The sequence below is a fragment of the Salvelinus fontinalis genome, chromosome 13 (assembly GCF_029448725.1).
Source record: "Salvelinus fontinalis isolate EN_2023a chromosome 13, ASM2944872v1, whole genome shotgun sequence".
In the NCBI taxonomy this organism is placed as follows: Eukaryota; Metazoa; Chordata; class Actinopteri; order Salmoniformes; family Salmonidae; genus Salvelinus; species Salvelinus fontinalis.
The window spans coordinates 51,326,765-51,348,510 of record NC_074677.1 but is presented as its reverse complement, the minus strand read 5'-3'; the positions used below and the strand labels follow the sequence as shown (position 1 = coordinate 51,348,510).

General features: G+C 42.8%; 2 protein-coding genes across 7 annotated transcripts in view; both read left to right on the top strand.

Annotated features, from left to right (window-relative positions):
* LOC129868939 (spectrin beta chain, non-erythrocytic 1-like) overlaps nt 1-3,963 on the top strand; it is a 93,608-nt gene extending 89,645 nt beyond the window's left edge. For all 5 annotated transcript variants that reach the window (XM_055943299.1, XM_055943296.1, XM_055943295.1 and 2 more), the window contains one exon: nt 41-3,963. In XM_055943299.1, the coding sequence (XP_055799274.1) occupies nt 41-259 (219 nt within the window). In that variant the 3' untranslated portion in view covers nt 260-3,963. The remainder of the gene's footprint in view (nt 1-40) is intronic.
* A 6,587-nt stretch (nt 3,964-10,550) lies between these two features.
* Nucleotides 10,551-21,493, top strand: LOC129868937 (cdc42 effector protein 2-like). Of its 2 annotated transcripts, XM_055943294.1 has the most exons (3): nt 10,551-11,393; nt 16,099-16,221; nt 16,360-21,493. In XM_055943294.1, the coding sequence occupies exon 3, from the start codon at nt 16,450-16,452 to the stop codon at nt 17,218-17,220; it is 771 nt and encodes a 256-aa protein (XP_055799269.1). In that variant the 5' UTR covers nt 10,551-11,393; nt 16,099-16,221; nt 16,360-16,449; the 3' UTR covers nt 17,221-21,493. The 2 variants fall into 2 exon arrangements, with proteins under 2 accessions (XP_055799269.1, XP_055799268.1); XM_055943293.1 differs by having other exon boundaries at nt 16,099-21,493.
* Nucleotides 21,494-21,746: the final 253 nt, after the last annotated feature.

The window sequence follows — 21,746 nt, the reverse complement described above, 5'->3', positions numbered from 1 at the left end:
TCCTCCTCCTGAGGACTAACCCTGCGTTTGTCTGTCCCAGCCGGAGATGGCCTCGTGGATCCACTCCATTATTAGCTCCATCCCAGCAGGGGGGTCAGGAGACCGCTCCCCCGGAGGCCCCAGGGTCCTGAGCCGAGCCATGACTATGCCCCCCATCTCCCCTAGCTCAGCGGAGGCTGCAGGGGTCACCATGCGCAACAAGGAGGGCAAGGAGAAGGACCGCGAAAAGAGGTTCAGCTTCTTTGGCAAGAAGAAATAAAACGCCTGGAGAAGAACAACATCAAGGGAAATGATATTTGTCGAAATTCCACCAAACTGAAACGGGCAGAAAGGAAAACAGTCTTGTGGCATAAACGCATCGCTCTCAGCCTTGGTCCTAAGGAGTTTGTCAACAACTATGTGGCACACACAGAGCTTGCTCTTTCTCACTCTCTTTTTCCATTTGTCTTCTCTTTCCCTCATCGCTCTTTCCCTTTCTCACATTAGATTCATCCTACCAATGTAAGCCATTGTCTATAGCGTCAATGGCATTTTCAGACAAGAAGCTGGGTTTGTTGATCAGTCACACTAATAAGAACTCTTTGACCTCATCGCTGGGGGGAACCAAGGTGTTTGTGGGGAGATGAGAGGCAGCGGTGGTTAGCATTGGCAGAGCCAAGAGGCTATGAGGCCCCTAAGAGTCAATTCTCTTTCATTCACCCACATTGGATTCTGTTTTAAAATTAGTTCTTCCTCGACCAGTTTTTAGATGGGTAATATGCTCTAATGCTGTTTTACCAATAAAAGCGAGCCCATGGACCACGGTAGAGGGTGCTGTCCCCTCACGTCCCCTCTCCCAGTCTCTCTCTCCCCCCCTCCTTGGGAAGGACCACATCATTTTTGGGACGTTGGCGTTATTAACGTTACCAATAATTATTGTTGTTATTATAATGATTATTTATCTTTTTGCTGTTGCAAGCTTGAGGGGGATAAAAAGGAAGTTATTTAAAGAGTATGTCAGTGGATGTATTGAGTCGTGTTGCGAAACAACAATTTGGTTTAATTCACGGGACCACGTTGGTCTCCTTTCTGTTTGTATCGTCTTCAGTTTGAGGTGGGTTTTTTCTTTTTACGAAAGCTCAGTACATTTTAGCAGTGTGCAGTTAAGTGATTTTCACCAGTGCAGAATGATAGAAATATTTAAAGTGGTTTTATTTTAACTTGGAATTGTACCTGTTTGATTTTGTTCTTCTGCGGGATTATTTCTCCTTTGATTGTGAGTTTCCTTGTTTCTTTTTGAAGCAGAGAGGTTTAGTTTTCTAGTGAGAGTTGTGGTGCTGTGGGTTTTGCACGTTTCTGTTCTAAATCAGACGTGTCCAGTTGGATGCTGCTTTTCTGACTTCACACACAGGTAAACACACACACAGATAAACACACACTTAAATAAATTGTTGGGATGGCTTTCTAGAAGTATTCTTAAAATGTAGATGACAATATGCTAATGAATGAATTAAACGTTCCTCCTAGATGGTTTCAAGACTTCCGTTTCACTCTTCCCTCACCACCTCCTGTCCGTTGTTTTGGTATGTGATGGCAGAGGGGCACGTTAACACTGCCAGTGCCCAACACTAGAGAGGATTGTAAGCAGAAGCACATCCATGTGGCATGGGGTGGGCTAGTAGGTGGGGGGGGGGGTCATTACAGATGGGTTAGGGTCGGGGCACTGAGGGGGGATGATGAGAGTAGAGGATCAGAAGGTGATGTGCTGGACGAGGGAGAGGACGAGTACTGAGCCTTACTGCAGCCCACAGACTTAAGAACCCTTTATTAGCCCAGTCGTTCCTTGAATAGCGCTTAATCACAAAGGGAGCTTTTTCGCTCACGTAACAAATCTCCGAATGTGCCCCTTGGCGTTGACGCGGCGTACGTCTATGGATTCTGTACCCAGGTACCGTAGGGCACATGGAGACAGGCCCAGCCGCAACAGCGATTGAAGGAAATGCAGGCAAAGCTCGGTTGGATTGGAAGAGGCGTAACCATGGATCGCTTTCCTCACTTGATGGTAAACGATAGAGAGAATAGACTTGAGGTGTTTTGCCGGAGAGCTTTGAGCTCCTCCGTGTGTGGCATGACCTCATGTAGGATTGTACCTGTATGTGTCTCATTGTTGTCTCCAATTCTCACCTAGTTAGATTTTCTAGGTACATGAGATTTCCCCGTAAGCGTTGTATGGCATGATACCATGAAGCCCATGCTGTGGAGGGTGGAGTATTACACAGGAATGCACAGGTGTATCATTAGCAGTTTGGAAAGAATTCACAAATGGGCAAAAAGAAAATGGTTAAATGATATTAAATGACAGCAAAGATGACTTTGATACGTAGATAGGGAGTCCTGGCACAGTGAGTGATTTTATTTCCTTGTCTGAGACGAGTGGAAGTTGTTCCTGTATAAGACGGCTCTAAACATGGCAGAATCCTGGAGCCTCAATTCTTGCGGGCAATGGTCTGTTACTCAATGATCGGCTTATCTGGGGTGAGGGTGTGGCGTATCAAAGCCCTGTTAGGTTATTGTATGACCGATGGCTCACCCTAAACCAGAGATGGAAAGAACACGTGGCTGGCTAAGTGTCAGAAATGTGCAGCTTTCCAACAGGCAAGACTATTGAACTATTGGCCTTTCAGTCCAATACAGTTGGTGTGATTTGGGGTAAATAAGCAAGAGTTGACCCATAATACCTGAGGCTGTAGAATATGCAGTTGACTGCTTTGTCTGCCTTGATTTGTATCCCAGCTGTGAGCCTGAGCTATTGGTCTCAGCCGAATGTACTGAGCTGAAACTCTGGCTCCTTAATCACAGGTCAAAGCCCTCTGACCTGTTCAATGAGGCAACAAATGAAAAAGGTCAGCGACGCTCAGAGTAGAACGGAGTGAGCCTTGCTCTGTCAATATTCACTGTGACAAACTACTACCAGGGCAGCCAGTGCTGGATCGCCACAGCACTTCAACAAGTAGCTTGTGTAGCCCTCTATTGGGCTCACTGCTCCCACAGTGACCCAGTTGAAGACACGAGCAGGTTCCCCAGGCCCATTTGAGGTCTCTGAAGATGAGTCTAGCGCTGTATGTTCTAGTATAACTTCTTATGAATGTTTATGGCTCAGAAGGTGAGTTGGCCAAATTGGTCATGTGATGCAAAAGGACATGTTACTTGGAGCCACTATTTCACATACTTTACAAACATACACACTACCTTTCTCTCCTCTCTCTGTCTGTCTCGCTCTCACACACACACACTCTGATATACAAAGGTAGAATGACTCTGGCCTTCCAGCCAAGCAGAAATATGTGGAGCTGGTTGTGATTTGGTTCCAGACTTGGGTTGTTGTTCAGTCTCCGTGTGTTACTGGTGAGCTTTGACCAGAAAAGGATTGTATTATTGAGGGTGTTGAGAGAGGGTTTTGGGGGGGTTTTAAAAGTTAAAGTGGAACAACTAAAAAGTTATCGTGGTCTCTTATTTGAAGAGGAAAAGAAATGCAGTATAAATTAACCAGAGGACTGATGGCAAATTTGAGCTTCCTTTTTCTAGAGTTAGACAGCAGATGTGCTGTCTCGCGGGGTTCTTGTATTTTCTCATCCAGTGGTCTGATCTGTTCTGCAGCGTTTGATAAGCCTGTTCACCCACTCTCATTTCGAATTTCTTTGAAGAATCTAAGTTCCTTCTTCTGTGACTTAACTAATTCCGAGTTAATACCACTGCTATGATTTATTATTATTGCTACTGTTATTACTACTACTGTTACGCCTGTTACTTATTACTTTAACTAGAACTGCTGTCCATTTTTCAGGTATGTGTCTGTAATACCAGACCCTTCCACAAGATGTCAGTGTGCAGTGGAGCATTTTCATTACAGATTGAAAATAATGTTTGTTGACTTGTATCTTCATATTAGGAATAATAAAACATGGTTTAAAAGAAAACAACGAAGTACAGCTGTGGTGTTATTTCTTATTTCTGTCATTTTGTTGTCGGTGATCATCACTGTGTTTTGATGGTAGTAGATTTCTCTAAAGTTATCCACGTGTAAAAAGCGAATGTATTCTATACAATTGTGTTCGTGGAGTTCTAGTCCCTGAGCTCTTCCGTGACCAGCCTGTGTGGAAAGGGGTGGACAGGGTCTGTGTGGAGGTGCATAGTGCCCAGGTGAGGCTGACAACTTCTGTAACCGAAATAACAGTTATTTTTGATTGGGTGTGCATTCTGTGCTATATACAAGCTCAAAGTATTGGGACAGTGACCTATTTTTTTGTTGTTGTGGCTCTGTAATTCAGCACAAATATCATACCCACAAGACATGCTAACCTCTCAATACACAACGGGAGGTTAGCATTTTTGGTGGGGGTATGATATTTGTGCATCTAACTTTATCACTCATCATTATTCACGATTTCGTTCAGGGTTATCCATATTGATGGCAGCATCCACATTAATGTAGAAGTGTTTAGAAACATGATATTCTTATTTACAATAGAAGTCGCTACAAAATGACACTACATTATTTACCTTTAATTTCTTTTGGCCACAGAATTATCTGAAACACAACCAAAACAAACAGCAAATGCATCAAGTCACAAGCTTGATGTAGTCATTGTTTGCTTTGAATATGGGACCAAATTCTTAACTTTTTAGTACTTTAATACACATATAACTGAATTTGTTCCAATACTTTTGGTCCCCTAAAATGAGGGAGTCTATGTACAAAAAGTGTGGTAATTTGTAAACAGTTCACCTCAAATTAAATCTGACATTCTACACTTTAACCTCCTGGTCATTGTATCATTTCAAATCCAAAGTACTGGAGTAGAAAGCCAAATCTACTGTATAAAAAAAAAATGGGTCACTGTCCCAATACTTTTTTAGCTCACCATGTATTTCTTCTGATTGGACTTTGGTAAAGCCAAAGTTGTCCGTGTGCTTTTAAGGTGCAGACCTGGAAAATAGTCATATCCTTTAAGCGTATGACGCAGACAGCAGAGGGAGGAAATGGATTTGGGATATATCCTGTTTTACGTTGGCTGGACTGGAACAAACAGCTCTGTAAAAAAAAAAAAAAGTTGTTATTACTCTTGATTTTCTTTAACTTGGCTGCACATACCCTGCTCCGTGTACTCTTGTAGTGGTGTCTGGAGCACTCAGATCATTTTCAATGTACGTCAGAGTCCCAGGTTAGAGGTCTTTATCAGCTGAACTGTTGCTCTTCGCGGTCTTCTCCACAAAAACCTCCAATAGAAACGTCCTACTGCAGGTGTTTGTGGGGAAGAGCAGGAGCTGAGTTTGGTTGATCATAGTTACAGTAGTAGTAGGGGTCTGTATAAGATGTCAGCTTGCTCAGTTGATATCTTCTTTAACTCTACCAATAGACCAGTGTTCATTAATTGGACGATTTCTATTTTGAGTAAGCAAATGAAGACCTCCTCATTCTCTGCTTCATAACTCTAATGCAAAGAGGAGGCTTAACGGCGTGTACATGGTGTGTTGTAAGAGTTTACGGGCATGATATAAGCTAATCTAAATAGTAACGGTCGCTTTTCCATCTTCATTCTTTCTGTTAAATACGTGTCAATGGCCATAACGACCTCAAATAATCAAGTGCCTTGGAAACTAGCTACAATATATTGAGGGACATTTAAAAGAGCACAGCCCCCCTTCATTTAGCTCCCCACTTTATTAACCTATCAATAGCCTGTTACCCAGCGACCGTTAAAGCTCCTAGAGAAAAGACAAGGAGGTCACAGTGCTTTCGAAGCATTCAGCGCTCCCAAGAAAATTGTCTTTGGCATGTTAGCCTACTGATCAGCCTAATATCAACATTTAAAAACTTGAACCTGATTACAAAAGAAAACATGAGACATTTTGTCTAACGGAGCTAAAAAAATGAATAAGTTGAGTAAGTTGTCTAACTCTTGTTTTTCATACCTTCGTGAAATGTTGACGATGGGAATGCGTCCACTCTGGCCTAGTATTGAACTCAGGATCCTATTCCAATCAAACTGGTAGCCAAGTTCATTAAGTGAATCATACATAATGTTCCTTGAGTGCTTTGACAAAGCATATGTGATTTAAGCAGTTCGTTTTTACATTTTTTATTATCATCTCATACTGAAAACATTGTTTTCTTGAGTATAAATAGATTTATGCATTCTTGCAGTGATATAAAATGTTATTTGATTTACCAGAAACCTAGTGAATAACTTGGGTTGAATTGGTTCCTTAATCACTTATACTTTATCTCTAGGAAGCAAAAAGCTGTGGGCATGTGTTGCAAGACTCTTTTTCTTAAGCCCTCGTGCATTATGCATGACAGAAAGGCAAGGACTGGGTTGGGGGCCTGAGCACAGTCTGAAGACAGGGGAGCTGAAAGTGCACTTGTCTTTTTTCGGCTTAACAAACTGAAGGACATGGTGGGAAAGGGACTGAAAAGATAGATCCTGAGAGGACTGAAGCTCAGGCTACCTCTTGAACACAGATTGGTGAACATTCCTAACATCTGGGCTGTATTTAGAGCTGTATGGAAAGGAGGAAGGGGAAAATACAATAGGTAGTCTGCCCTTATCCGGAAAAGAGCTGTTCCCTCTCTCTCTACAGCCTTGTTAGTAGGCCTCTTCTCAGACTCTTTAACTAAACCATGTGTAGGCTACCCTCATATTGTATGGACAGCTTTGTTTTTACACATTATGAAATCTTTCAAAAATGGCCTGCACATGCTTTGGTAGAAGTTCAGATGTCATTCAGGGCTCCCGAGTGGCGCAGCGGTCTAAGTTACTGCATCTCAGCGCAAGAGGAGTCGCTACAGTCCCTGTTTAGAATCCAGGATGTATCACATCCGGTTGTGACTGGGAGTCCCATAGGGCGGCGCACAATTGGCCCAGTGTCGGCCGGGTTTGGCCGGGGTAGGCCGTCATTGTAAACAAGAATTTGTTCTTAACCGACTTGCCTAGTTAAATAAAGGTTAAATAATAAAAAATGAATGAGTGTAATTGCACTATGCACCTCTTATGTTCACCACGTTTGCTGTCCCTTCTAGAATAGTACAGAGTATTGATCACTTTTCTTTTCTCATATCACGGACAATGTTTTGTTTACCCGTCACATGCTGATAGCACCTACTCCCGGGTGAGACGTTTTAAAGAAGTTTATAATTGGCTGTATCGATGTATTCACATGACCATAACCAATCGTTGGGTTGCATACTGTAGGCCTACATCGGGTCGAGATTCAAAGGGAGCAGGTAGTTAATTTACTCCGGTGGGAGCCTAGATGTTGGCATAATCAGCTGCTTTATAATCAAAGAAATGTAATTATTGTAGGCCTGTGGGACTAAATATTACCTTGTGTTAATAATAGAAGCACCAATCCAGACATTTTGAGTGTATTGGAATTGCATTATCTCTGCCAATTATTAAAGTCATGCCCCCCCCCCCCCCCCCCCCTCTGTCCTTTACTTTCCCTAAATAAGTCTATTTAACACACATCTTGCTGGGCACAAACATTGTTTCCATGTCATTTCATCTGTGCCCAGTGGGATATGTTGTTAGAATTTCAATATCATAAACAGAATTTGAATTATAAGCAGTTTGAAAAGGACATGTCATTCCACCCTCTGCCCCTCATTCACTGTACAGCTGATGATGGCCCATCAAATTGCAACTGCATGCTAAACTCTATTGAAACAAATTTCACACATATAATTATAGAGTTAGTCTACAGACTAGATTAAATTGACAATTGTCTGCTGGGTGACAATATTAATTGTGAAATCATATACAGTTGAAGTCGGAAGTTTACATACACTTAGGTTGGAGTCATTAATTAAAACTTGTTTACTACTCCGCAAATTTCTTGTGAACAAACTATAGTTTTGGCAAGTCAGTTTTTGGAGAAATGTCCTCTGGTCAGATGAAACAAAAATAAAACTGTTTGGCCACAATGACCATCAATATGTTCGGAGGAAAAAGGGGGCGGCTTGCAAGCTGAAGAACACCATCCCAACTGTGAAGCACGGGGTGGCAGCATCATGTTGTGGGAGTGCTTTGCTGCAGGAGGGACTGGTGCACTTCACAAAATAGATGACATTATGAGGAATGAAAATGATGTGGATATATTGAAGCAACATCTCAAGACATCAGTCAGGAAGTTAAAGCTTGGTCTAAAAATGGGTCTTCCAAATGGACAATGACCTCAAGCATACTTCTAAAGTTGTGGCAAAATGGCTTAAGGACAACAAAGTCAAGGTATTGAAGTGGCCATCACAAAGCCCTGACCTCAATCCTATAGAAAATGTGTGGGCAGAACTGAAAAAGCGTGTGCGAGCAAGGAGGCCATTACAAACCTGACTCAGTTACACCAGCTCTGTCAGGAGGAATGGGTCAAAATTCACCCAACTTATTGTCTGAAGCTTGTGGAAGGCAACCCGAAATGTTTGACCCAAGTTAAACAATTTAAAGGCAATGCTACCAAATACTAATTGAGTGTATGTAAACTTCTGACCCACTGGGAATGTGATGAAAAAAATAAATAATTCTCTCTACTATTATTCTGACATTTCACATTCTTAAAATAAAGTGGTGATCCTAACTGACATAAGACAGGGAATTTTGCTAGGATTAAATGTCAGGAATTGTGAAAAACTGAGTTTAAATGTATTTGGCTAAGGTGTATGTAAACGTCTGACTTCAACTGTATGAAGAGATGGGCCAGGGCAGCTTGGAATTGACACAGAGGAAGGGGAAACAGATCACCAAAAAGTGACTTTTTCAAATCTTCCTACGGTCACATGCAGGTAAGACGTTTAGATTTTTAAGTAGTATCAGCAGATTCTGAGGTTTCCAAAACACTTCCATTTTGCCAAACAGACCTAACTCTCAAAATTCAAGAGATGATTTCAAAATATAACTTTATACAAGAATAACTGCTATTCCATGTGCCCCCACAAGTGATGAGCACACAGCACTATATACCCCTGTCTACTACGACTAGTAAGATAATACAAAAAAAAATGTATTCTAATGTTACCCATGACCTTCATAAACACAACCAAATTATTATGAAATGTTGGCTATTAGACTGTTAGAATGTCAAAATGATTGGTCATTGGCTCAGAACGGGATGGCTCGAGGCCGGGCTTTCCTAGGAACATCTTAGCTGCTGACCACATCAGATTTTAGAATGACATAGTATAGACTGATGCCTTTTGTGGGGGTTGCATGGCAGTCTTTTATGGTTTCATGTGTGATTGGCACAGGCAGTGCCGTTTCTAGGCATAAGCGACATAAGCAGCTGCTTAGGGCCCTGCGGCTGCTAGGGGGCCCCCAACACCCCAAAAATGTAAGTCAGTCGGGGTCTCAACTTACTGTTATTGTTAGGGTAGTAGAATACACAATTTTGAAATGTGGTAGTCCATCAGCAGTTATCTTCTTGTTATGTCAGTCACTGACAGTCACTCGATTAGCCCATGTCAGTTAACATTTTATAGATAGCTGGCTAGACTAACTTACCTAGCAATGTAAACCTTGTAGTATTCATGGCCGCATTACTAACCGGGCACACAAGGCACGTGCCCAGGGGCCCTGATCTCTAGAGAGTGCCGGTTGATTGTGTTATTCACTCCCACTCAGATATCATATTAACATGGCATAAGTTATGGCAAAATGTGTACAATTGCAGGAAATTAGGTTTAAAACTGCAAAAATCTCTCTGGCCCATGGAAAAATTGGTGGAATTCCAGAAAAATTGCTATAAAACTCAACATTTTCTGTATGGCCCATGGCAAGTGTGTAGAATTGCAGGACATTAAAGATGCAGTCCGTGATCTTAAGCACTTACAAATTCATAAAATATTGTACAAATTGGAATCCGCAACATATCATACGAAATGGATGACGTAGTAGGCCAACACAATTGTGCACAATTTTCAGGGACCTGTTTGGCTCTTGAGCACTACTTTCAGAACTAATGACTGAAATTATACAAAACCTCTAGCATCACTAACTTTAAGCTGCACATTTTTCTCTCCACAGCCAAGAGGGTTGCCACTAAAATGTTTGGCCCACGAGGTGAGGGGGCCCCCCAACCAAATCTCTCTTAGGGACCGGTCCCAGAAAAAGCTAGAAACGGCCCTGGGGACAAATATGTGTTAATTAATAGCTCTCCAAAGCCAAGTCCCCTCTGCCAGAAAGGGGTGGGATGTTCCATAGATAATAACAGGGTGTAACCGCTAGTCAGTGTGCACGCTGCTGTGCTTGTACATGTGAACGGTGACGGAAGCACATGTGATGTGTTTGAATTTGCAGCAACAAAGTAGCCATATATTCCAACAGAGAAGTATAAACCCTGTCTGGAGTACAGCTCTTTCGTGGATTGTTCTCTGAGAGTTTTCGCTTTTCTAATCATCGGCCGTTTGGTAAGGTGATATGCGCATGGTGGGCCCTGCGCCATCCCTTAACCCAAAGGCCAGCAGATAGCGATATTCAGTCGTTTCCATTTTACCGTCCCAACGCATTGTATGCAGCTGGCAATACACTCGTTAACCCGTGGACCGGTTCATACCTAAAACATTCTCCATTCAGGCTGCATAGGTATCATTTTAATCCTTACCTAGATTTAATGGTTAGAAGGCAGAAAAAAACAGGGAAAATATGCATACTTTTTTAACGAAACACCATTTTAAACCACCATGCTAAAGTAGCTAATACCTAGGAATTCTAGCCCCAGATGTTGGGTATAGCCTTCAGCCAATCAGGTTGCAGCAGTCTTGTTTACCCCTGGCTGCATGCAGTGCACAACACCAGTTAGTAGAATAAGCTGTTATTGGTGGTGGGAAATTGTGTTTCATACAGGAAGTACACATTTTCAGTTTTTTTCCGCATTCTCGCTGTTAAATGTAGTTATTGAGGAAATCGAGGCCTTGCAGCCTGAATGGACAGTTGTTTATGTACGAACCGGTCCACGGGGGTTAGGAGTGTATTGCTTGCTGCATACAATGTGTTTGGACGGTAAGATGAAACCATCAATATCAGATCAATATCGCCATCTGCCCGCCTTTGGGCTAGCTATACCTCAAAATTGTAATACGCGAAATCCAGTGCCGGAGTTTCCGGTATGAGGACGAGAACGACAAGGAGTGTAGCGCATCTCTCGGATTCTACCATATCTGCTGCACATCATCGCTATAGCAGCCTATGGAACACGCGATCAAGTGAAGTGGTTACGTTTTGTGATGCAGGCACCTACGCATCGCCAAGCAGTGGGATTTTTTTAGGCTATTTACGCAACCTTGAATAGCCGACCCCTGCTCTGGGCAGATGAGATATTTTTGGTGAAAGTCAGGGCTGTCATAAAGGATATCGGGAAGCTGGGAGGTAAGCGGGTCTTTGGATCTATTCTACCTTCTTGAATGTTGCGCAGAGCGCCTATGATAAACCGACATGTATCCAGTATAAATTATATAAAAGGTAGCCTAAATTATCATAGAAGAAGGTGAATAGGAGGTGTACTGCGGAAAGACTGTCGGGTGACGGTTATGTCATCTTGCCTGGAAACCAGACGTTGAACTGCATAGATTCTATGTCGGGCAAAAATTAGATTATTAAATTATTATTAAAATTATTAAAATTAATCAGATAAGTTTCATCTACATGCCATAATGTTGAATACAATTATATTTCAACATATTTTACCGGTTGTCAATGCGGTGTTCCCTTTTTGGCGGTATGAATGTGATACAATATATCAACAGGTAAGTATAACTAGGCTACATCAACTTTTCAAAGCACTGGTAGTACATTCCGATTTGTATCACCTACACCATGCGCACAAGATAAAAATACATGCTCGTGTACATGTTTACTTGGTTCTGCCTCGGGTGATAGAAATCTAAATGCACTAAGAGTGCTTTTAAAATTGTATGTAATTATACTTTCCTGTGGATATATTGTCTCATATTCCTACCGCCAAGAGGACCAACTGCATGGACAACCGGTAAAGTACCCTTTAAAATGTAATTTTATGCAACATTGGTTTGTTGAGGTCATGAGAGGAAACTTTCCTGACTCAAACGCGCATTTACATTTACATTTAAGTCATTTAGCAGACGCTCTTATCCAGAGCGACTTACAAGTAGATACATTCATACTTTTTTTGTACCGGCCCCCCCGTGGGAATCGAACCCACAACCCTGGCGTTGCAAGCGCCATGCTCTACCAACTGAGCCACACGGGGCCATTTAAAGTGGCCTACTTTCTAATAAACTAAGTGGCCTGCTTTCATTTTTCATGACAATGTTGAATCTGACCAAATGGGACTCGTGTATCTTATTATGAGGATTCCACATTTCTGTTAGCCCATTAGTCAACCCTTCTGGGAGTGTGTTTTGTCATACTGCAGCATATCTCTATTCTATCTAGATTAGTGGACATTTCTAACAATATAGGAAATGATTCATGTGTTGGGGCGATGAAACATTGAGAATATCGATCCTGTTCCCTTTGCTCTCTCTTCCTGGGACAGAGGTGGATTTTGGGTAATGTGCTACGATCCTCAAATCAATTAGTTGTATATGTTTATGCAAATTCTGCTTCTCTATTGTTTACCAAAACTCACACTACTTTCGAGCGCTAGAGGAGTATTCCCTAATTTCTCCTTAATAGGTGAGGATTTTTAAAGTAATTGTCGGCAGGGTTCTGTTTGTATCATGAGAAAGGAATCTAAAAATTTTACCATCCAAAAATCCTTCAGCTCCACTTTCCTTGAAAGGCTCGTGAAAGCAGATGTTTTTCACTAACGCCTACATCACACCGGCAGTGACTACGTTTTTGTACACCAGAAGTAAATTCATTTCTAATAGAACGCTGCGTTTGCCCTGCAGCATTGCGTTGCGGTGCGTTCTGTGTGGTGCATACATCGAGCGTCTGCATCAAATTGTAGGTGTAGACGGCTTGACAGAAATGGTAGCAGAAGGTGAATGTTTAACTTTTGTTGCGCACATATCCAGATGACACTTTCGGTGTGATCAAGACATAACACCTGACTCCTTTCAAGCATACCACAATTCTCCCGCCCTGCAGCAGTACCATTATTTTAAACGCAGAATTAAGTTATCCCTTCAGCTGTTGAGGCCTGTTGTCTTTCACTGGCCTCCTGTGACAGAACAGTTTGAATGGTGACACTGTGAGCATTGTTCCAAAAAGCGCTTGGTTGCAGTTAACAGTATGTGCTGGGTGAACAATGTCCTTCTTAGACCTCTGACAGTGCTCTTTGTGTGAACTCGCAATGGCAGCCTGGGCCAAAAACGTTGTGACAGTATGTTCCATGCATTATCTAACAAATGAACAAGCTTTTCAAGGGCTTCACCAAGTGTTGTGCAATCTCAGCTGTGGCAGTTAAAACTGTCTGATAAAGCCTGGTCATTTTATGGATTAAGCTCACATCTTGTGTGTTGAGGAAACAAGTTGAGACTCAAGAAGCTCCACTTTTGGACAATATGAAAGGGGCGTGTCAAAACAGACCCTTCAGATTCCTGTGTTTATATTTCCTGTGTATAGTTGAACCCGCTTGAAAGTGATTATTACGTTTCTCAACTGGAACTGAACTTGAGGAAAATACAATGCATGATAAAATGTCAGGAAACAAAGATTTATGTGTCAACATATTGTATAACACGTGTCAAACTCATTCCACGGAGCGCCGAGTGTCTGCCGGTTCTCGCTCCTCCCTTGTACTTGATTGAATTAAGGTCAGTAATTAGTAAGGAACTCCCCTCACCTGGTTGTCTAGGTCTTAATTGAAAAGAGAAACAGTCACTAGGCCCTCTGTAGAATGAGTTTGACACCCATGTTGTACAATGACCCCCCCCCAAAAAGCAACTCTGGCTGCTTTTTTTTTTAGATATCCAAGACATGTCACAAGATTGTCTCCACAACCTTGGCTCCTATCAACTTGATAAGTGGCGTCTCTCACAACTCAGATGGCCATTGTGTGTGAAGTAATGGCTCAGGGAAGCTGTCCCTTAACTTTGACCTTAGCTGTGCCAGTTGCTGTATCTGTGGTTGGGCTTTATAATGGTCAGCCTGCCCCCCAGACGGTTGCAGTTCAGCAGAACCGGAGCAAAATGACCTAATTAATATCATGTGACCAGTATCTTTAAACCCAGGGCTCTACCAAGATCTTGTCCCTTTGTTATGTAGGCAAAGCATTCTTTAAAATATCTTTAACACTCCAGTTTGGGGAAGGACAGGCCTTGGAAACTGCTTACAATGTGCAAGAGCTCTCTCTCTCTCTGTGAATGTGCTGTGTGTTTGAGTGAATAGGCCTATATGAAAGGGGAAGAGCGAATGTGTTTTTGAGCATGTTAAATGTACATTACGTTTAAATGCAGTATGTGTAAGTCATTATAACCTGCTGTGACCAGGGTTAAATACCATTGACCTCCGATAATGGTGATCTGTTAACTCTGACAAATGGATTTTATGGAGCCAAAGGCATTTCATTAGTCTGGTAGGCATATGTATAGCTGTTCCATACAAACACAACAGAGGATCTAAGACAAGGCTAGAATCTCATTACAATGTTTTGTCTAAACCTTTTAAGTGATTAGATAGTATCCTACTACATTATTAAATTCTAATCGTCCTGATGCTTCGTTTACCCTTCTCATTTTAATTAACTAGATTGATCGTGTGCTTTAGACCGTTGTATAGTATTCACGTACACAGTCTGGGTCCACAATGGTGCCCCTGAGAGAGGCTTCCTCACTGTGGCCAAATAGAGCAGAGCGCATCTAGGAGATGAGGCACTGCTCTCTCCCACTCTTTCTCTCTGTCAGTCATTATCTCCACACACCAGTCATTCAGTTGGCACTCCTTTCCCCTCTTTCTTTCTCTCTCCCCTCCTCTCTCCTTCCTTTCCTCTTCTCTGTCTCTCTCTCTCTCTGTGTTAGTTAACAATGTGTGTCTGTGCTATTGTGAGAGGCATCTGTCACCACCCAGAATGCACTCTGTTCATGCCCAGCAGAGCCCCGATCAAGTTGGTTGGACCAGCTCCTCTCGCTCTGCAACCCTGACGTCATGTGACATTATATTGTCCCGCTGGTGCCTTTTGTGGCTTCAATTCAGTATTACTCTACCATTGTATACTTTGTATGCACGTTGAGGTCAGTTATTGTGTTCCGTACGCTGGCAGAGGGGAGGCGTTGTTTTGTTTTTGTTGCAGAGTGATCTATGCACAGTAGCTGACAGCAAACTTTAAAGGAAATCCTCTGTGAGTGACTGATGCTCAGGCTCCTCCTGTGCACGCAGTGGTGCTACTGTATAGCTGCTCATAACTAAAACCTAAGAAGCTTGAGTTAATGTCAGCGTCATGCAAGTCATGCCCTCTCTCTCATTCTCCTGCTCTGCTTGGCCTTGGCCCTGTCTATCTCCTGTGTCCTCAGGGCCAAGGCCCTCACTGAGCAGCAGCACTTTAATCTGCCTCCATCAGACACCAGCCTGACACACACACCTGCTTCACTAAAGCTCCCTAAATAGGTTTAAACCAGGTTAACCTCTCTCTCATCCTCTAGACATGCTACTAAAAGTGTCCTCCCTTATTCACACCCTCACACATCTCCCTACCACTCCTCCGCAGTGGATCAGGATTAATTCATTCCAGGATTCATCAAAACTAGAAAAGCCTTTATTCCCGCGCTGCGTTGCCAACAACAATAGACCGAGTCATTATTTTATGTCCTGTCCTCAAATGATACGACGGAACTATGGGTTTATTTTTATCTCAACTTATTCAACTCAGTGTGTTTGGTCAGTGTAAATAACCTTTTCCAAGATGCTAATCAAATTAGGCTTAAGGGGTCCCTGGGTTTTTACATGTCACGGTTGTTTCATGCTAGAGGTTTCCCGCTCCTGTATCAACGCTTGAGTGTTTATTTTCCCTATAGATTATGTTTCAGAACATATGAAATTAAGTTTTCTGATGGCGGAGGATTATTCCTGCATGTTTATAAATCATACATTTTATAACACAGGTTTTGTAATAGTTTTCTATTCTAATGGTTTCTTCTGCTTCTTTCTGCAGTTGATTAAAACTGTGGACATAATCCTTTTACCTCACCAAGAAATCTCCTCCGCAGCCTAAGTGTCAACCCTACATCCTGCTCACTGAAGCTCTATTCCAAGAGAGTGATCTGGACTTTGTTTGGTACTATTCATCATTTTAAAGCTGACTGCAGAAGTAGCAGTCCTCCCTAATCACCAGACCTGATTTGACCATTAATAGTTTAGCTCAGCCAGCCAGCTTGATTCTTGATTGATTCTTGATTCCCTGTGTCTGATTCAGAGAGGAGCCCTGCCCGTCCTCCTCTCCCCACCACCTCCCCTCACATTGTTGCAGGAGCTGAGTCTCTGCTGCCCAGGGAGGGCTCCGGACATGTCCACCAAGGCGCCCATCTATCTGAAGCGGCGGAGCAGGAAGGGGAAGAAGGAGAAGCTGCGGGACATCCTTTCCTCTGACATGATCAGTCCTCCACTGGGGGACTTCCGCCACACCATCCATATCGGTAGCGGCGGGGGGGATGACGACCTGTTCGGGGACCTGTCCTTCCTGCAGGGGAAGTTCCACCTTCTCCCTGGGCAGCAGGGCCACAACCTGTCTCAGCGCTCCTCCATGTACGCAGAGCCCTTCCAGTTCAGCCGTACTGCCAGCGACAGCGGACACACACCCTCCTCAGAGAGCTCCCCCCTGCTGAAGAACGCCCTCTCGCTGCCCGTCATCGAAGGGGTGCAGGCCATCACCCTACCAGTCACCTCTGCACCCTCCTCCGCCCGCCCCCATCCGCCTCAGAACGCGCCCCCTCCACCCAAGCCTCCCCGACTGCACCTGGATGACGAGATCCTGACGCCCCATCACCCAGGCCTGGACTCGTCTTCTCCCTCAGCACAGGCTCCCAGCAAGACGTCCCAGTTCAGCCCGCCCTCCCCCAGGTTGTCATCAGGCGAGGATGTGTGTATCCAGGACCCTTATCTGGATGATGGGGGCCAGGAGCGCCCCTACCTGTCCCACGCAGGCTCCCTGCTCTCCCTGCACCTGGACCTGGGCCCCTCCATCCTGGACGACGTGCTGCAGATTATGGATAGCCAGCGCCTCAGTGGCCTCAACGGAACCTGTCTGCAGGGAGGGCGGCAGGAGCTCTACACCTGACCATGAGAAGCCCTCTGTCCTCTGACTGACCTCCTTGGTGTATAAGAGGAGGTTCTGACCTCAACCAAGCCTTGCTGGATTACAAGGCTGGATTTGTACAGTAGTACGCTCATATGAAGTGCTTTTTCCCCCTGGAACTTAACTTCAGGTGCTGTTAGTGTTTTAATTGATATTGAATATCTTTCTACACTTTTCCATGCAAATTACTTAATATAGTAAGTACGAAATGAAGTGGCCATGAGCCAAAAGCTGACACTGTTAAATCTCCTCTCCCCGTCCTCCAAAGAGGATATGAAGAAACCGGTGAAAGAATATACTGCTGGTCAGGAACTGAGGTCAGCATGTATCTGACTGGGATCATATTTGTCAGTGGGAGTGAAATGGTATTGTAAAACCTGAAGGTCACAGTTTGAATTTTTTTACTGCACCTGAGCTGTAGACTACTGTCCGTGCTCCTGAGATCACAGTTTGGTGTCTGTGTCATACAGATTTATCCAGCTTACAAAGCTGTTCTGGAACTGACATTCTATTCATGGTTGGATATACATTATCAAAGACACGCTTATGGAAAGAGGAACTGTACAACCGGGAGGGTGTCTGCCGGGTGGCGCAGCGGTATGAGTCACTGCATCTCAGTGCAAGAGGCATCACTACAGACCCTGGTTCGATTTCAGGCTGTATCACAACTGGCTGTGATTGGGAGTACCATAGGGCGGCACACAATTGGCCCAGTGTCGCCCGGGTTTGGCCGGGGTAGGCCGTCATTGTAAATAATAATTTATTCTTAACAGACTTGCCTAGTTAAATAAAGGTTACATATATTTGTTTTAAATGTCTGCAAGGACAAAGATCCAGAGTGGTGGAGGAGGTCACATCCCTGAGTCAGATGTGTCATTTTCGAGCTTTTGTTATTTTTAATGCAAGAATGTGAAAGCTGTAACTTTTGTATCAGGAGAGACAATGAGTTTTGGAGAGCTCAGTTCCATATCTTTTGACATTTCAGCAGATCTACAGAGAGCTGCTCAAACTGGCCCTCATGCTCTGGTAATTGAGATTTTGGACACATTTGGAGATTATCTCACCGCTGTAGCCTCCAAGTCTTTGTGTTGCTCAAACTATCTCTGTACCAACACAGAGAAGTTCTGAATCAGACTTTTACCAATGTTATTTGGAATTCTTGTTACAAGATACAGAGAGAGGGTTTTTATTTGAGCCAGTTTGCTATAGCAGGAAAATAATACTGCAGCAACAGGAAATGTGCATTATTATGTGGATCATAATTCATGGACATTCTTGTAGGGGTTGATACATTTTAAGTCTGATATTTGTGTAAATTACAAATGAATACAGTACAGGGTAGAGTTGCCAGATCACACTTTGCTCCATGGGGTATACAGTACCAATCAAAAGTTTGGACACACCTACTCATTCAAGGGTTTTTCTTTATTTTGACTATTTTATACATTGTGGAATAATAGTGAAGACATCAAAACTATGAAATAACACATGGAATCATGTAGTGTAACAAAAATATATTTGAGATTCTTCAAAGTAGCCACCCTTTGCCTTGTTGACAGCTTTGCACACTCTTGGCATTCTCTCAACCAGCTTCATGAGGTAGTCACCTGGAATGCATTTCAATTAACAGGTGTGCCTTGTTAAGTTCATTTGTGGAATTTCTTTCCTTAATGAGTTTGAGCCAATCAGTTGTGTTGTGACACGGTAGGGGTGGTATACAGAAGATAGCCCTATTTGGTAAAAGACCAAGTCCATATTATGGCAAGAACAGCTCAAATGAGCAAAGAGAAATGACAGTCCATCATTACTTTACTTTAAGACATGAAGGTCAGTCAATCTGGAAGATTAAAAGAATTTAGAAAGTTTCTTCAAGTGCAGTCGCAAAAACCACCATGCGCCACGATGAAACTGGATCTCATGAGGACCGCCACAGATTGCAGCCCAAATAAATGCTTCAGAGACTTCAAGTAACAGACACATCTCAACATCAACTGTTCAGAGGAGACTGCATGAATCAGGCGTTCATGGTTGAATTGCTGCAAAGAAACCACTACTAAAGGACACCAATAAGAAGAGACTTGCTTGGATCAAGAAGCATGAGCAATGGACATTAGACCGGTGGAACTGGTCTTTTGGTCTGATGAGTCTAAATGTGAGATTTTTGGTTCCAACCGTCGTGTCTTTGTGAGACGCAGAGTAGGTGAACGGATGATCTCCGCATGTGTGGTTCCCACCGTAAAGCATGGAGGAGGTGTGGGGGTGCTTTGCTGGTGACAGTGTCTGTGATTTATTTAGGCACACTTAATGGCTACCACAGCATTGGCTACCACAGCATTCTGCAGCAATACGCCATCCCATCTGGTTTGCGTTTAGTGAGACTATCATTTGTTTTTCAACAGGACAATGACAACAACACACTTCCAGGCTGTGTAAGGGCTATTTGACCAAGAAGGAGAGTGGTGGAGTGCTGCATCAGATGACCTGGCTTCCACAATCACCCGACCTCAACCCAATTGAGATGGTTTGGGATGAGTTGGACCGCAGAGTGAAGAAAAAGCAGCCAACAAGTGCTCAGCAAATGTGGGAACTCCTTCAAGACTGTTGGAAAAGCATTCCAGGTGAAGCTGGTTGAGAGAATGCCAAGAGTGTGCAAAGCTGTCGTCAAGGCAAAGGGTGGCTATTTGAAGAATCTCAAATATAAAATATATTTTGATTTGTTTTAACACTTTTTTTGGTTAATACATGATTCCATGTGTTATTTCATATTTTTGAATTCTTCACTATTATTCTACAATGTAGAAAATAGTAAAAAAATAAAGGAAAACCCTTGAATAAGTAGGTGTGTCAACTTTTGATTGGTACTGTATATTTTTTTTCAATATTATATTAATTAGAATGTAGCAATCAACTAGAAAATGATAACAGGTTATTGATTCTTCACAAACTCAACAATAAATGCATGATTATTTGCACCCAGAGGTGCACGGATTCACTTTGACATTGTAGAAAATATTTTGGATGACATATAATATAGAACATACATTGGTTCTTTGATAACGGTGGACCAATGATGGTTAGGTTTACCTTGAGGATGGACCAATGGCACAAACCGTTTGATTCCCCGTTAACACATTATACCATATTGTAGGAAAACAGACTACATTTGTGCATAACGCTTAACAATATCATTATAGTCTCAGATTACATTTCTTGATACTTTGACAAACTCACTAAAGCACTATAAACCCTTTCCTGCACAATAAAATGTTAACATTTACAATAAACCTGTTGGCAAGCATTGTAACAGCATAGTTCCAGCATTGTTCCATGAATTATAGCTTTTAAACTGCTCTAATTTCTATGTTTACTTTTGGATATCAACTCATCAGGCCATATCTATCAACATATAATGTTCTCATTCCATAAAATCCACCCTGTGCATCGTTTATGTGATTTCTAAATCAGCTGGAAAAGCACTTGGACTCCATAGCTGACATTTTGGGAAGAGGACTGTATTAGTAGACATATGCTTCAACTCAGAGAGAGAGAGAGGATGTGATAAGTTGTACTGCAGCACAGTCTGTCCGTAGCCCGAGCCTGGTCCAGATACTGGAGCTGTCCTGCTGACCGTGGCCAGGCCAGGATGGTGTTACGTAAGACTGTGTCTGTTTACCCTGGAGCTCTGCTGACAGACATGCAGCCAACTCCTCAGTACAGTACACCAGCCTCTCCTGCATCGTGAAAGACTGTTGATGGACAAATTTTGACACTAATAACCTTCACTGGCTTTTACAATCTAGTTAAAGTCGTTATGTACAGTATACGACTATGTGAACATACTTTGGTCTTCCTTTTTTAAAGCTGTGAAATATGCTATGCCTCCTACGATAATTGAACTCAAGTTATTTTGACATGTTTCACATTGTATCTATCTACTTGTCCTGACCTCCAAGTAGCTGTTGGTTGTTTTAGAAAGGGATTGCAGCATACAGAACCAAACACATATCGGAATCACCAGATATGAGGCTACACACAGGGAACTATAGGCACCAAACTTATCAAAGTTTTGTAGATGTCTTACATCATAACCTTAGCTGATCTTCCATTTTTCCACAATAATGATGTGTTTGATGATGACTTATGCTGCTATCAATTGGTGTATTTTACGTGCTGGGACAAATTATTTACTGGCGTCACAAAATTGATTACAAGCTGTAAATGAATAAATGCAATATTATGGTGAGAAGAAAAACGACGTCCATGTTTTGTCTTTTCTGTTGTTTGCCATGGCCCATCCAGTTATTCAATAGCTCTGGGAACACCAGTGAGATGGGCCCTGCAGGGGGAGGTTCTCCGAGGAGACGGGGGTGAAACCGCCGGGGCAGATGAGGAGACGGAGAGACCAAAGATATTTATTTGTAACCTTTTCTCTCATGGTGTATTTCTGATCAGAGCAAATAGTTGCAGCAAACAAGTTAAAAACAACACTGTTTCAACTGTGTTTTTAA

Coding starts and splice junctions, on each gene's coding strand:
- LOC129868937 (XM_055943294.1), top strand. CDS start 16,450: ATGTCCACCAAGGCGCCCATCTATCTGAAGCGGCGGAGCAGGAAGGGG.